This window comes from Thermobia domestica, chromosome 2, assembly GCF_964235325.1.
Source record: "Thermobia domestica chromosome 2, izTheDome1.hap1.1, whole genome shotgun sequence".
Lineage (NCBI taxonomy): Eukaryota > Metazoa > Arthropoda > Insecta > Zygentoma > Lepismatidae > Thermobia > Thermobia domestica.
In genome coordinates this window covers 53,760,695-53,776,220 of record NC_137455.1, presented here as the reverse complement: position 1 = coordinate 53,776,220, position 15,526 = coordinate 53,760,695, and the positions used below count along the sequence as shown (strand labels likewise).

The 15,526-nt window shown below is 35.9% G+C and overlaps 1 protein-coding gene across 3 annotated transcripts in view; it reads left to right on the top strand.

Annotated features, from left to right (window-relative positions):
* LOC145672189 (LIM domain transcription factor LMO4) overlaps positions 1–15,526 on the top strand; it is a 565,777-nt gene that overhangs the window by 378,661 nt on the left and 171,590 nt on the right. For all 3 annotated transcript variants that reach the window (XM_081741532.1, XM_081741535.1, XM_081741533.1), the window contains exon 2: positions 14,179–14,700. In XM_081741532.1, coding sequence (XP_081597658.1) covers positions 14,228–14,700 — 473 coding nt within the window. In that variant the 5' untranslated portion in view covers positions 14,179–14,227. The remainder of the gene's footprint in view (positions 1–14,178; positions 14,701–15,526) is intronic.

Sequence of the window (15,526 nt, the reverse complement as noted above, 5' to 3'; positions counted from 1 at the left end):
AAACAGCTCTCCCAAAAGAGAGAAAAGTTTTAAAATTTCCATGTTGTCCACCAACCTATGGTTGAGGTGAACAAGAAGAAGACGCCCGATGAAGAATGATTTTTCTTCTGCAATCAAAAGGCTCATCATTACATTTCTTCATAAATGAGAACTTCAGAGTTCGAGACTTTTTCGGCGCACGAAGAAGAAATGGGTTTCTCAAATACAAGTGAAATTTAAGGAAGTACTTCAACAATACAATAGGGATATGTTTGAAGTATATAAAAAGCGACAGAGTTTGAATTTTTTAAAAATGCCAAAACATAATGGCGTTGGGAATCGATACGGTGACTTACCGGCAGAGCTCTTCACGGACAGAGAAGTTCATAGTTTATTTTACTGTTATCGATTGAAACGAAACCATATAATCTTGCTTGATTCCATTTGTTTAAAAGTAGTAGAAAACTTACTACTGTATATTTTTGCAGCGTTATTCTGGAATCTTTGACATTTTCCCTTATAATTGACAAACCGTTAACGTCATGGTGGTTCACTATTGTGAAATAACTTCTACTAAAAGTGGCGGCAGAAATTAACTTTTGTGTGGCAATTACGTAATATATTGATTGATTACTTTCTTATGCACGGCACCACTAATTAAAATGCATTGCAATTAAAAAAAGTGTTATTTCTAAAATGTATGCTTCGAACTGTATGAGCTCCCACCGGGAACAGAACCTGGGTTTCCCCTCACCAAAGGCGCATATATAAAGTATATTGCCACAAGAGACCTTTTATTGCTTGATGTTGAAGCCAGTTATGAATAAGGAATTGAATTCGATCCTAATGTGCTTGTGTTTTATACGCCCACATTTTGTGACAAAATAATTTTTGTGTCGTAAGTGTCACATGTTAAGACTGCTGAGTATCTTTAAATAATGAAAATACAAGCTTCTACCCCCAAAGGATCAAGCGTCCTCTCCTGAATATTATGTAACCTGGCATACCAAATGTATGAATGGTTGCCTGTGTTTCAGGCGCGAACTTGCGATCACGCAATCTATATGTGAAGTGTCAAGCATCAAAAGCCTTCTTTTAATTAATTTGTCTTAATTCCGTATAATTTTTGTTAGAATAAAACTAGTCCAGTGCAGTGAAAGTCAGATAGCTTCCTCTAGTCAAAGAATGCTATTGACAAGCATATTTTATTGACAACTGGAAATAAATCGAGAACCTGTTCCCGAACTTCTTTCTCGAAATATTATTCAAGCTTCAATATAGATGATTGAGTATGTCAATGATAGATAAGCTCATGCCATTCAAATTTGTCTAATAAGTCGAGGGTGCTGATTCCTAATTTCGATAATTCTTTTCGTTCTTGAGGTACTGTCTAGGCCTATGAAAATGGATTTCGTGGTGACACTACTGACTAGCATTGGTCACAAGACGAGACAGCATGTCCACGACACCTTTTAGAGACGAGACAGACTTAGGTGTAATTTATAGAGAACACTAGTGAAGATTGGAATACATAGACTTGTAGCCTATGTGATAATATTCTGAATCTTTTACTTATTGTGAGTTTCCTTAGAAGTTTAGACTTCCCTTTTCTCATCACCGATGCTAAATGAGACATAGATCTACAACTTCACGTGGGACCCACACTTGTACCTCCCGGGAATCGATCAGTCTCCCACACTGAAGGCGAGAACGTTAATCACTTACATGTGATCCCGGATTCAATTTCCAGCAGGAGAAATTTAAAATTTGAAAGCATTACGGTGGTTTAGATTTCACTGTAAGCAGTAGGTCCACATCTCATGTAGCTTCGGTGCTGAAAAGGATGCTAAACTTGATTAAACAAACAGAAGCTATTATCTTAGACTTGAAAAGACCAAGATGTGAGAAAAAACGGTTGAATGTAGTTAATCGTGTTACACTTATCATTAGGGAACTGTTCAGCATCTTTTGATGTAGACCTAATGTACGAGTTTAGTAATACTTCTTTTTCATTATTATTATTATTATTATTATTATTATTATTATTATTATTATTATTATTATTATTATTATTATTATTATTATTATTATTATTATTATTATTATTAACGTTGTAATTTGTTTCTTTGAAGACTTTTCCAGTCTTCCAGTATGGATTTAAACTAATCACGTTGAAATTCTTTGATTTATTCACATATTTGAATATGTTCTTTGTTATTCAATATTCAGATATTCGAACAGTATTTTGTTATTTGCTATTGAGTCTATTCGCTCTTCGTACATTGTAACAAAATATGTACTATTCGCTCTTCAAACACTCAAACACTATATTGTTATGACTATTCAAGCATTCAAACAAAATTAGCTCTTCAAACACACAAACAATATATTCGTATTCGACGTTCACACGATATATCGCTCGTCAAATGTTTTAACAATATACGTATTCTGTTCGCTCTTCATACATTCAAGCAATATATTGTTGTTCACTGTCGAAGCATTCAAACAATATATTGCTATTCGCTAGTCATGTATTCAAACAATATATTGCTATTAAGGATCTTATAAATAGAGGATCTGCCCTTACAATAAAATCTTGAAGCCATACGTCACAGTTTCGCCACCCCTACTCTGTCCACTCCGCCCAATAGGATCGCAATGTTTTGAGCCAACAAACATGGCAGAAACGAAAGTAGCCAATCAGACGATGTTGGAAACGAGAGTAGCCAATCAGACGTGCCGATGCTCGGTTGTTTTTTGGCTTCTTATTTAATAGGATGAAGATGTATATATGGGGCAGATCCTCTATTTTATAAGACCCTTGATTGCTATTCGGTCTTCAAATGTTCAAACAGTATATTTCTATTTGGTCTTCAAAAGTTCTAACAATATATTGCTATTCGCCCTTCGTGCATTCGAACAATAACTTATATTGTTATTCGCTCTTCAAGCAGTCAGACAATTTTTACTATTCGCTATTCAAACAACAGTATGTTGTCATTCACGTTCAAACATTCGAGCGTATAATCGAGCGACTAGCGTTAATTCCCCACTTCGCTGGGTTAAATAAAATGAAATGAAATCTTTAAGTTTAACGTCCCACGATTATGCCGGTTAGGCTAAAGGAGACGGTGATAATGAGAAATGAGTGAAATGGTGGAAAGAAAAAAGTGGGAGGAAACGGGAGAAGCCCGAGAAAACCCACGAGCACGGTGTTTGTCCACCACAAAGTCCACACGGCGCGAGCTGGGATCGAACCAGGGACCCCAAACTGGGTTAAAATAAGAAAAATTACTAATATGTTCCGTTAGTCAGTCGCCTTTTACTATCTCTGAAGCGCTCTCAAATCAATAGAAACAAAGAAAATATAATGAAAAATCAGAAAATAATAAGCAATCTACATAAATAAAAATTAAATATTACTATTGTGGGCTGAATTTGGATTTAAACAGCATCGGAAATGCCACTATTCATCTCAGCAACCCCGAAAACTACGGATTCGACACTAATATCGGCCATTTTTTAAATATCTTCCCCGTCCCCCTCCCGAAGTTGAGGACCGTCAAAGTGAAATAATACAAACCATGCCAGACCCGAACCTCATCTATGTTGAAAATTTGATCGAGATCAGTGGGGTGGTTCAAGAGTTACAAACGTAGTCACTTTCAGTTATTCGAGTAACGAGCAGATATTAGAATAAATATTCAACATAATATTCAATATGTACAATCACGTGGTCTTCGTTCCAGATTAGTCACTTTTTTTTTTATAAGCATGGAGGGTATGGTGGATCACTGGTGGAGAGTCGTTGCCTCTGGTGCAAGAGGTCTCTAGTTTGATCCCAAGCAATGTGATTCTGTGGTGGAAAACATCGTGTCCGTGAGTTTTCTTGGGTACTCCTATTTTCCCCACATTTTCATTCCATCAATTCGTTTACAGTCATGAGCTCTCTCTCGTGGCTAACCGGTTAGTGTGTATGCACCTTTGGCGTGGGAGACCCGAGTTCGAATCCGGACGGGAGCTCATGTGGCTCGCACTCTACATTAAGCTGTAGGTCCACGTCTCATTGAGCCTTGCTTCTGAAAAGAACATCAAACTCATAATCAAATCTTTCGCAATTATTAGTCATCCATTTCCTTTAGTCTACAGAGCATAATCGTGGTACATAAAAAAAATATTTCATCTGACTTTTTATCAGAAGTCATTTTATCTACCATTTTCAGAAGGCCTTTTTTTAAAGCCTAGAAATATACAAATATTGGGATTGTAAGTTTGAGGTTTTGATCTCTTCAGTTATCCTTCCTCGGTATAACTCTCCGAAGGCGATAGCCATTCTTCAAACTTTGGTCATTCAACCTACTTCCCTACCTTCTCTCCCTACCCTCTCGTATATAAATAGATATATGCATAAAAGGACAAAATTGAAATAGATTTTATATGATAGTAAGATTATGGAGAAATATGCAGTGCACGTACACACGTACAGGAAAGGAAAGAAATTTTTGTTCGAAAGTTATGAGATGGTAACACTGTGAGATAACGTAAACCTTTGCCTCTGGCGGCACCACCGTCGCGAAGTACGTGCTCTTGCCCATTGCAAGCGACGTTTAATTCTATTCGACAGGGTTCCTTCTTCCAAAGAGTAAAATTACAGGCTTCTCGTGTGTTGTCCGTGACCGGCTGGCGGGGCTTTAAAGTGGCCCAAACTACATTTCTCGAGACAGCAACAACAATGATTTTGGGCACTCGTTTTAATCAGGATCTGCCCGCGCTCACATATAAATCAGACCCCCATTTTGCTTGAGGGACAGAGGTCGTCCTTTTGAGGAAGAGAGCACATGGAATTAGTGGTTTCGCTCATTGGGAAGCGATCAAAATAAAAAGTAAACTTTCATGTTTTAAATAAAAATGTAAATATTTAAAAAAAAATTCTTGTTTTAGTTTAAAGAAAAATACAAGATGCAAATAGCTTTTACTGTGTTGCTGTATTCAACATTATTTTTCTTGTTACACGGAAGAAATAAGATACTTAATGTTTTTATTTTATGTAACGAATTTTCAGATGGGGCCACGTTAGCTCAGTGGTAGAGTTCTCGCATCTGGTGCATGGGATCCTTGGTTCGATCTATGCTCGTGGCAAGTGGGCTTCGTGGTGAACAAACACAATGTGTGTGTTTTTTTCGAGGTTCTCTCGTTTCCTCCCATTTCATTCATTACCATCACCACAATCTCTTTTAGCCTCGAAGTGAAGATCTGGGACGTTAAAAATGATTTCTACATAAAGCCTCGTGTGATGTTAAAAAAAAATCCAGATGGAGTCTTGCGGGAAGTTAAAACAATTATTTCAAGTTAGAGCCTCGTTGAATGTTAAAAAAATAATTTCCAGATAGAAATGAAATGAAATCTTTAAGTTTTACGTCCCACGGTTATGCCGGTGAGGCTAAAGGAGACGGCGATAATGAGAGATGAATGAAAATGGTGGAATGAAGAAAGTGGGAGGAAACGGGAGAACCCCGAGAAAACACACGAGCACGGTGTTTGTCCACCACAAAGTTCACTTGGCGGGGGCTGGGATCGAACCCGGGACCCCAAGCACCAGAGGTGAACGCTCTACCACTGAGCCACCGCGCCCCCCGAATTTCCAGATAGAGTATTGCGGGAAGTTAAAACAAGGATTTCCAGTTAGATCCTTGTGGGATGTTTTAAAAAAAGAATTTCCAGATAGAGCCTTGTGGGACGTTGAAAAAGAATTTCTAAATGTAGTCTTGCTTAAAGTTAAAACAAGGATTTCCAGTTAGAGCCTCGTGGGATGTTTAAAAAGAATTTGCAGAAGAGTCTTGCGGGAAGTTAAAACAATTATTTCAAGTTAGAGCCTCGTTGAATGTTAAAAAATAATTTCCAGATAGAGTATTGCGGGAAGTTAAAACGTATTTCCAGATAGAGCCTCGTGGGATGCTAAAAAAAAAAAAAAAAAAGAATTTCCAGATAGAGCCTTGTGGGACGTTAAAAAATAATTTCCAAATATAGTCTTGCGAAAAGTTAAAACAAGGATTTCCAGTTAGATCCTTGTGGGATGTTAAAAAAAAAGACTGTCCAGACAGAGCCTTGTGGGACGTTAAAAAAGAATTTCCAAATATAGTCTTCGTAAAGTTAAAACAAGGATTTCCAGATAGAACCTCGTATTACGTTATATTATATATATATATATATATATATATATATATATATATATATATATATATATATATATATATATATATAATATAATATAAAGAATTTCCAGGTAGAATTTCGTGGAATGTTAAAACAACGATTTCCAGACTCGTGGGATGTTAAAACAGAATTCCCAGATAGATAGAGCTCCTAGGACGTTAAAGTAGAGCTTCCAGATGCAGCTTCGTGAAGCATTAAAAAAATTTTTCAGCTACAGTCTCTGAGGCCAATTTAACCTGGAATTATTAATAATGTACAGCAATAATAATAACAACAATGGAAAGAAATAGGGCAGGATATACATTTAAAAGTCCCATTCAATTGCCTGGTGGAACTGGTGGAAAACTCTCGAAAAGCCTCAATCAGGATGCTGTCCACGGATTCGACTCTGGACCCTCGTGGTTAGGAAGCAAGAACCTATTATATTTTGTTGAAGGGGAAGAAGGGTTAACTCTCCCTTGCGTACTCCAGTAAGCAGAAACATATATAGAAAATCGTATCGTACACGCGACATTCGATATCACATTCAAAATATATACAGATATCTTATTATGTAAAGTATACTTAAACTTTTGAAATTCGTAACAACTAGCCATTTAGGGCTAAATATCGCTCTGGGTTAAGCAGTCTGACTTTTGCCTCATTCTGTATTATCTTACCTCTTCGACGATCGTACATAATCCCTTTATCTTTACATCTTCAAACGTATATCCATATTACCCTTGAAAGATAAAGTATTGTTTCAGATAGAATTTCGCACCACACGAAATGAAGTTAGTGGTGGCCAGATAAGTAAACCGTGGGGAAAGATACAGAAACTAAAAGTAAAAATACTCCCAGAGCAAACAAACATCTCAGCCCCCCCCCCCCAAAGGCTTCCGTTTGCATCTTCTTCTCCCTCTCACCATTTTTCTATATTTCTTGCTCCCTTTAGTATACAGAATGTGAATCCACGTAGAGGGAAACTACAGATATCTATATTCCTACTGGTATATCCTTTTGGAGTAACTTATCTCAACTACAGAAGCTACGGTTATATATATATTATTCTACGACCACAAAGTTAGCGATTTTGGAGGAGAATTAAAAAAGAAATTATGCAGCGGAAAGGAAAAATAACCAATGAAGAAAACTATCCAAACCCAACACCCACTTAACAATACAGTATACGTTACTGACTTCACTATGAGTTAAAAGTGGGTCCTTTTTAAAGCATAGAGAGACGAGAAATTTCTGTGGAACAGAATACAACACAACTCAAAAGGCTTTGGTGGTAGCCTACTGCTAAAGAGGTAGGGGTTTAAGAGAGAAATATATATATATATATATATATATATATATATATATATATATATATATATATATATATATATATATATATATATATACACCATAGTTAAGGAATTCCCAGAATGCACCAGGAAAGTTGGAAAACGGCATAGAAGGGAAGGGGTAGGGATAAGGATCTAAAGGTAAATTATGCATGTAATATCGACGGAGGCAAAATACCAGTTTCGCTCTTATTTCATTGATCCGTACCTACATAAGGAGAAGGGGTTCTTGGTAGTTTTGAACCCACGCTTTATACATATATATACATATACTTACCTACCTACAGGTTTTTGTTATAATATTATTATTGTTGTTGTTAGAGTACTCAAGAGCTTGTATACTCAGTTGCTGCTTTGTATAATAACATCCGTATTTTTTTCCCCCTTCATCGTGAGACTAGAATGTACTTTAGTACTAGCGTCCGTTATTGTTATGTATTATATATCAATTTGTCTCTCTCTCATTCTTCCGACAGCCTGAAGTAAGAAATTCTTGTACAAAAGCGTACACGTAAAATGTGCTGTGTTTAGTGGAGTTCAATATTGATGGGGTTTTGTTGCAATAGTTTCATACGAAATTAAAATGTAATGATATACCTTATTTATTACTTTGAAGGTGGAATCATGACAGCTACAGAGAGTTAGCTAGCCTGCATCTGAAGCTTAATAATAGAGCTGTTTTGTCTTTTTTTTATTTTTTTGTCTAAACTCTGGGACGATTTCCAGTGAGTAATAACTACAAAGGTTTAACCACAGGCTCAGGTAAAAGAAAACCCCAGAGTCCTGCTTCACCTATAATTTTTAAATATATATATATATATATATTTTGAGGGAGTGAATTTAGTGTCGCTTTTCAATACCAAGGCTGTATGCAACGTGCATCTACAGTTTCATGTGGGATTTGAACCATCATAATATGTTCAAATTTTAAGGCTGTCATAATGAGAATCGAACCCGGGACCTTGTGCACTAAAGACTTGTGCTAGCCACCAGTCTAAGCAGTAAAGGTTCAGATTGTTACTTTTAGTTGGATATACTTGTTCCATGCTAAACTGGAAGCTAGAACTCCGTGCCAGAAATGACCCGAATAGGGTTGCTGACAAGAAGAGACGATATAGCACTCTTTCAATAGAAACAAATACTCTTTCTGAGTGGAAACCACTTTTACGACACCTTTTCGAGACGATATAGCACTCTTTCAATTGAAACAAATACTCTTTCTGAGTGGAAACCACTTTTACGACACCTTTTCGAGACGATATAGCACTCTTTCAATAGAAACAAATACTCTTTCTGAGTGGAAACCACTTTTACGACACCTTTTCGAGACGATATAGCACTCTTTCAATAGAAACAAATACTCTTTCTGAGTGAAAACCACTTTCACGACACCTTTTCGAGACGATATAGCACTCTTTCAATAGAAACAAATACTCTTTCTGAGTGGAAACCACTTTTACGACACCTTTTCGAGACGATATAGCACTCTTTCAATAGAAACAAATACTCTTTCTGAGTGAAAACCACTTTCACGACACCTTTTCGAGACGATATAGCACTCTTTCAATAGAAACAAATACTCTTTCTGAGTGGAAACCACTTTTACGACACCTTTTCGAGACGATATAGCACTCTTTCAATAGAAACAAATACTCTTTCTGAGTGAAAACCACTTTCACGACACCTTTTCGAGACGATATAGCACTCTTTCAATAGAAACAAATACTCTTTCTGAGTGGAAACCACTTTTACGACACCTTTTCGAGACGATATAGCACTCTTTCAATAGAAACAAATACTCTTTCTGAGTGAAAACCACTTTCACGACACCTTTTCGAGACGATATAGCACTCTTTCAATAGAAACAAATACTCTTTCTGAGTGAAAACCACTTTTACGACACCTTTTCGAGACGATATAGCACTCTTTCAATAGAAACAAATACTCTTTCTGAGTGGAAACCACTTTTACGACACCTTTTCGAGACGATATAGCACTCTTTCAATAGAAACAAATACTCTTTCTGAGTGGAAACCACTTTCACGACACCTTTTCGAGACGATATAGCACTCTTTCAATAGAAACAAATACTCTTTCTGAGTGGAAACCACTTTTACGACACCTTTTCGAGACGATATAGCACTCTTTCAATAGAAACAAATACTCTTTCTGAGTGAAAACCACTTTCACGACACCTTTTCGAGACGATATAGCACTCTTTCAATAGAAACAAATACTCTTTCTGAGTGGAAACCACTTTTACGACACCTTTTCGAGACGATATAGCACTCTTTCAATAGAAACAAATACTCTTTCTGAGTGAAAACCACTTTCACGACACCTTTTCGAGACGATATAGCACTCTTTCAATAGAAACAAATACTCTTTCTGAGTGGAAACCACTTTTACGACACCTTTTCGAGACGATATAGCACTCTTTCAATAGAAACAAATACTCTTTCTGAGTGAAAACCACTTTCACGACACCTTTTCGAGACGATATAGCACTCTTTCAATAGAAACAAATACTCTTTCTGAGTGGAAACCACTTTTACGACACCTTTTCGAGACGATATAGCCCTCTTTCAATGGAAACAAATACAGTTTCTGTGTGAAAACAACTTTTACCACAACTTTTCGAGACAATATAGCACACTTTTGATAGATACAAATACACTTTCTGAGTGGAAACCACTTTTACGACACCTTTTCGAGACGATATAGCACTCTTTCAATAGAAACAAATACTCTTTTTGAGTGGAAACCACTTTTACGACACCTTTTTGAGACGATATAGCACTCTTTCAATGGAAACAAATACAGTTTCTGAGTGAAAACAACTTTTACGAAACCTTTTCGAGACGATATAGCACACTTTTGATAGAAACACACTTTTTGAGTGGAAACCACTTTTGCGACACCTTTTCGAGATGACACAGCCTCAGTCTTGTCTGTAGGCAACTCTAGCCCCGATCATAAAATCTCTGAGATCGATGTGAAGATGCGCTAAGAAATTGAAGGTTAAGTGATTATAAGAGTGTTGTAACAACACTGGTTTTTACGTGTTGTATATTGAAAGCGGAATTTGATTTTTGGAAAGACGATAACCTTAAGATGCGTCGGAATTTTTGAGGTTGATTTGGAAGATCATATTTTTTTTAGAGGGTTAGAGAAGTCTACCGGAAGTAGAGGATCGTTTACTCTTGTAATCAATTCTGTGTTTACTGATCGTGAAACACCGCGTAAAACGATCTATTCACCGCACTTCCTTCATAGCGGAAAATATTCCTTTTACGCTTTCCATGTATTCTACTGTGCCAGATTTGGGGGTTCAGTTCTTAAAATGTACGAGTTTGTAAATTTATCTTTTTCTTTTCCTTTTTTTTTTTTTTAACAAATCGTAGTGTTGTGAAACAATAGTGAAAATAACGTGTAAAAGTTAGTGCTATTGTCTACTTTGTCATGTGCAGTTGTAACTGGACGGCTGAAAGTTAGTGTTGTAAGTCACGCAAAAAAAAAAAAAAAAAAAAAGTCAAAGAAATAACATCTGAAAAAGTCAATCTGTTAACAGAAAATTTCAAATCTGAAAGGTGGCGGATTTCAATAGATGATTGGAAATTCTGGTAATAAAGGAAAATGTCAAGTCTGAAAGGTGGCGGATTTCAATAGATGACTAAAAGTTCTAGTAATAAAGGAAAATGTCAAGTCTGAAAGATGACGGATTCCAATAGATAACTGAAAGCTCTAGTGATAAAGGAAAATGTCAAGTCTGAAAGACGACGGATTCCAATAGATAACTGAAAGCTCTAGTGATAAAGGAATATGTCAAGTCTGAAAGGTGGCGGATTTCAATAAATGACTGAAAATTCTAGTGATAAAGGAAAATGTCAAGTCTGAAAGGTGGCGATTTTAATAGATGATTGAATATTCTAGTGATAAAGGAATATGTCAAGTCTGAAAGGTGACGGATTTCAATAGATGACTGGTAGTTTTAGTGATAAAGGAAAACACCTGTTTTGTTTATCGGAAAAGTGGTGTTAGTCATACAAGAAAATATTAGTTAAACACCAGTTTAACTTTGATCGGTCTAATTATCACTAGGTTCTCGTATTAGCTGATTAGAACATTTAATGAAATACCCTCCACCTAGTGTTACCGGGCGTGGTTACTATGACGTAATGTATGTTCCATCAGAACCTTGTTTCACAACTGAATCAAATCAAACTATTCTTTATATATATATATATATATATATATATATATATATATATATATATATATATATATATATATATATATATATATATATATATATATATATATATATATATAATCTTGTATTCTTATCGTTTCTTTTTAGCAATTGAAACTAGTTTTATTCTCTAGTATTTTCTGACTTCCTTTTCTGAATACAACAATATTTCTTTTATATCATTTCCCTGTCATGTAAAACTATACTACCGGAAGAATTCTACGTTTTTGACTACAGACATATGATAATATAGTACAGCTATTTTGCAACAAATTGCAACAATAAATCTTTATTAGAGATGACATTTAAGAATTAAATAATCTAATTTATCCTAATTTTGTTTATTCACAACTATTATATGTTAATCAGTGACTGTTGAAATATTCATAGGATTAAGAAGAGCTTTTTTTTTTTTTTTTAAAAAAAAAATATACTCTGTTATTTATACGACAAGGCTTTCACATAACTACGTGTATTCTCACAATTTTATTGTTTTGTTTAATAATGTTTTACAATATTAAGAATATTTTAAAAATACTTATTAACATATATTGGACAGAAAATGGACGAACGTTCAACTAAAGATGTATTTGAATTTGGATTTTATTGAAGAAACGAATGCTTAACGCACGAATGGACTTAACATTATCATTCAAATTTTTATGTGATGACTTTTTGTGTTCTGCGTAATTTTATCAATATGTCTTAATTAATTCTCGTATTTTGGACGCTGTAATTTCATTTGTAAACGAAAGATCTGTAGATCTGTCTTCGTATTTTTGCGTTGTTTTGAGGCTCTTTGCTTAGCTCACCTCTAACTAGGTACTTTAAGAGACCTCATCCCGGCGAAATTAAAATACGACTAATTTTACAGTAATTATGTGATATCTTCAAATAGATAAAAGATAATCGAAATGTGGAACAAGAGCGCCCAAGACAATATCATTTTACATGAGATACCGTTATCACGCCTCATTTATTTGCTTTCGATTTCCAGCCATTTTGAAAAATCGGCATTTAATTTCGCGTTTGAAAAAGGCTGCAAACGGAAAGACAACTAGGTGACTTGTGATAACGGTACCTCATGCAAAATAATATTGTCTATGGCGCTCTTGTTCCATATTTCAGTTATCTTTTTTATCTATTTGAAGATATCACATAATTACTGTAAAATTTTCCCTATTTTAATTTCGTCGGGATGAGGCCTCTTTAAGATTTTTTTTTAAATTATAGTGAATGACTTATCTACAAGCAGCTATTATATAAATCAGTTGTTCACAACCTTTTTTTTTTTTTTTTTTTGATTGACAACACTGTTTATTGAACGCTTATGACACCACAACACACTTATTTGATTTATTACTATTATACGAGTATACGAGACATAAAAAAAATGGTATATAGTAAGTGTGTGTGTCTGTATGTATTTTCCAGCCTATCTCTGGAACGCCTGGTAAGACAGTAAGTTTCTATAAAATAGTGTCTCTTTGTAGCACTGAATATTGTAGCTGCCATTGACTGGTAGAATATGTCTCAAAATTGATTTTGACTAATTGTGAAATGCTTCATGATTTTTAAATTCTAAAATTTTGCGATACACCCCATGGGATTGTATCATGTATTAGTGTGTCGCGACACAGCGGTTGGGAACTTCTGACATAAACTAATAATAGTTTCGAAACCTTTTGTTATAGACGAGAAATTTGGGTGCGCAGTTTATGTGTGATGTCTTAACTGTTAAGCACTCATTATATACAGGGTATTATAAAAAATTGTCACAATATTTTGGGAACAGAATCCTCACATCAAAATAGGAAGAAAAAGTTTATATGGACCTATGCTCAAAAGTGGATAGTAGAGTGCTAGAAACGTGAAAAAAGTGAACTTTAAGAGTCTTCATCTCGGCGAAATTAAAATACCGCTAATTTTACAGTATAACTATGTGATATCTTCAAATAGATAAAAGATAATTGAAATATGGAACAAGAGCGCCCTAGACAATATTATTTTGCGTGAGGTACCGTCATCACAAGTCACCTAGTGGCTTTCCATTTTCAGCTGTTTAGAAACGCGAAAATAAATGCCGATTTTCAAAATGACTCGAAATCGAAAGCAGATAAGTGGAGTCGTGATAACGGTTTCTCATGTAAAATAATATTGTCTAGGGCGCTCTTGTTCCACATTTCGATTATCTTTTATCTATTTATCTTTTATTGTTCATATAATAGCGCCTTGTGGATACTTTGTGTCTTACTTTCTAAATTATTGATGTTCTTTGTGTTTTCGTTATTCACTAAAATAAATGGAAATAAGCTTAGAGACTTAAAAGTACTAGTTTTAAGTACAGTTGGTAAATGTCCTAATATTAATAGTAATAGTACGTTTTGCATTTCTTCTTTGCAGGTCAACCAGGAGTAGCTGAGGCAGGAGCAACACCGTCACAAGATTTACAATGAACCCGCACTTCCATCCATACACAGAACTTAGTTCTCCACATTCTCCAGCCGATAACAACAATTATCACCATCATCATCATCATGGTCCAGGTGGTGGAATGCTCAGCAATGGTCACATGACTGGTGGAGGTCCCCCACAGCAACCTCCGGATCCCCAACAGCAGGGCCCACCTTTCAATAATCCCGGTGGACCACCGAACAATGCCATTCATCAACATAACAATGGATTAGGTTGTGGAGGCCCAGTGATGAATCCCAGTGGAGTTATGAATAGTCCACCTCCTCCAACAGTGAAAGTGTGTGCAGGGTGCGGGGGTAAAATAGTTGAAAGGTTCTTGCTACATGCGTTGGACAGGTACTGGCACAACAGTTGTCTCAAATGTTCTTGTTGTGGAGCGATGCTTGCGGATATAGGAACGTCCTGTTTTACGAAGGCAGGAATGATACTATGTAAAACAGATTACGTAAGGTAAGTGGGCTAATTCATTCAAATCATAATCTATAATGATATATGCATTATTTAATAATCTATCTGTACTAACACCTCAATCCTTATACCCTACTGGGCGGTGTTTAAATAATTCCTGCTAGTAAGACATTTAACTCCATAAATGGCAAGGGAATGCCGAATGATTTAAGATCCCATTCAGTAAGTGCATGTTCTAGATCCCACTCACAGGATAGGCATTGAAATGGCAAATGTGTACTCAGGTTCTCGGCTTGAAGGATTAAATTTAAATCTATACTTTTATCCTAGGGTACATTCAATCAGGGCCGTGCCGTGGGGAAGGGGGCGAGCGGGGCGACGGCCCCGGGCACCGAAGTAAGGGGCGAAAAATTCGGGAGAAAAAACGAAAAAAGATAGGAAAAATTGCTTGGAATAAATGTATGGGGGCGCCACCGTATTCTCTCGCTCCGGACTCTGATTTTCCACGGCACGGCCCTGCATTCAATGTAGAATATTTCAAAATCCAGGAATATAAGTCTGTGCAAAAATGTTGGGCTTCAATTTTCAGCGTATATTTAATGTAGGTCTAAGGTTACCAGATGCGTCTGTTTCCCAGGGACATTGTTTGGGATACTAACCAATTCTATGGGTTATAGAACCCGAAGGTTCAATGCCATATTCACAAAAGTTCTCCTTGACTTCTGCCCTTAGCCAAATGAATCCAGTTTCTACTTGTACTTCTATTTCTGCGAGATTTATCTTAATATTATCCTCCGATCTGTGCCTATGTCTTCCTGATGTTCTTTGTTTTCGATTGGGTTTCCTGTTAAAATTTTGAAAGCGCTCC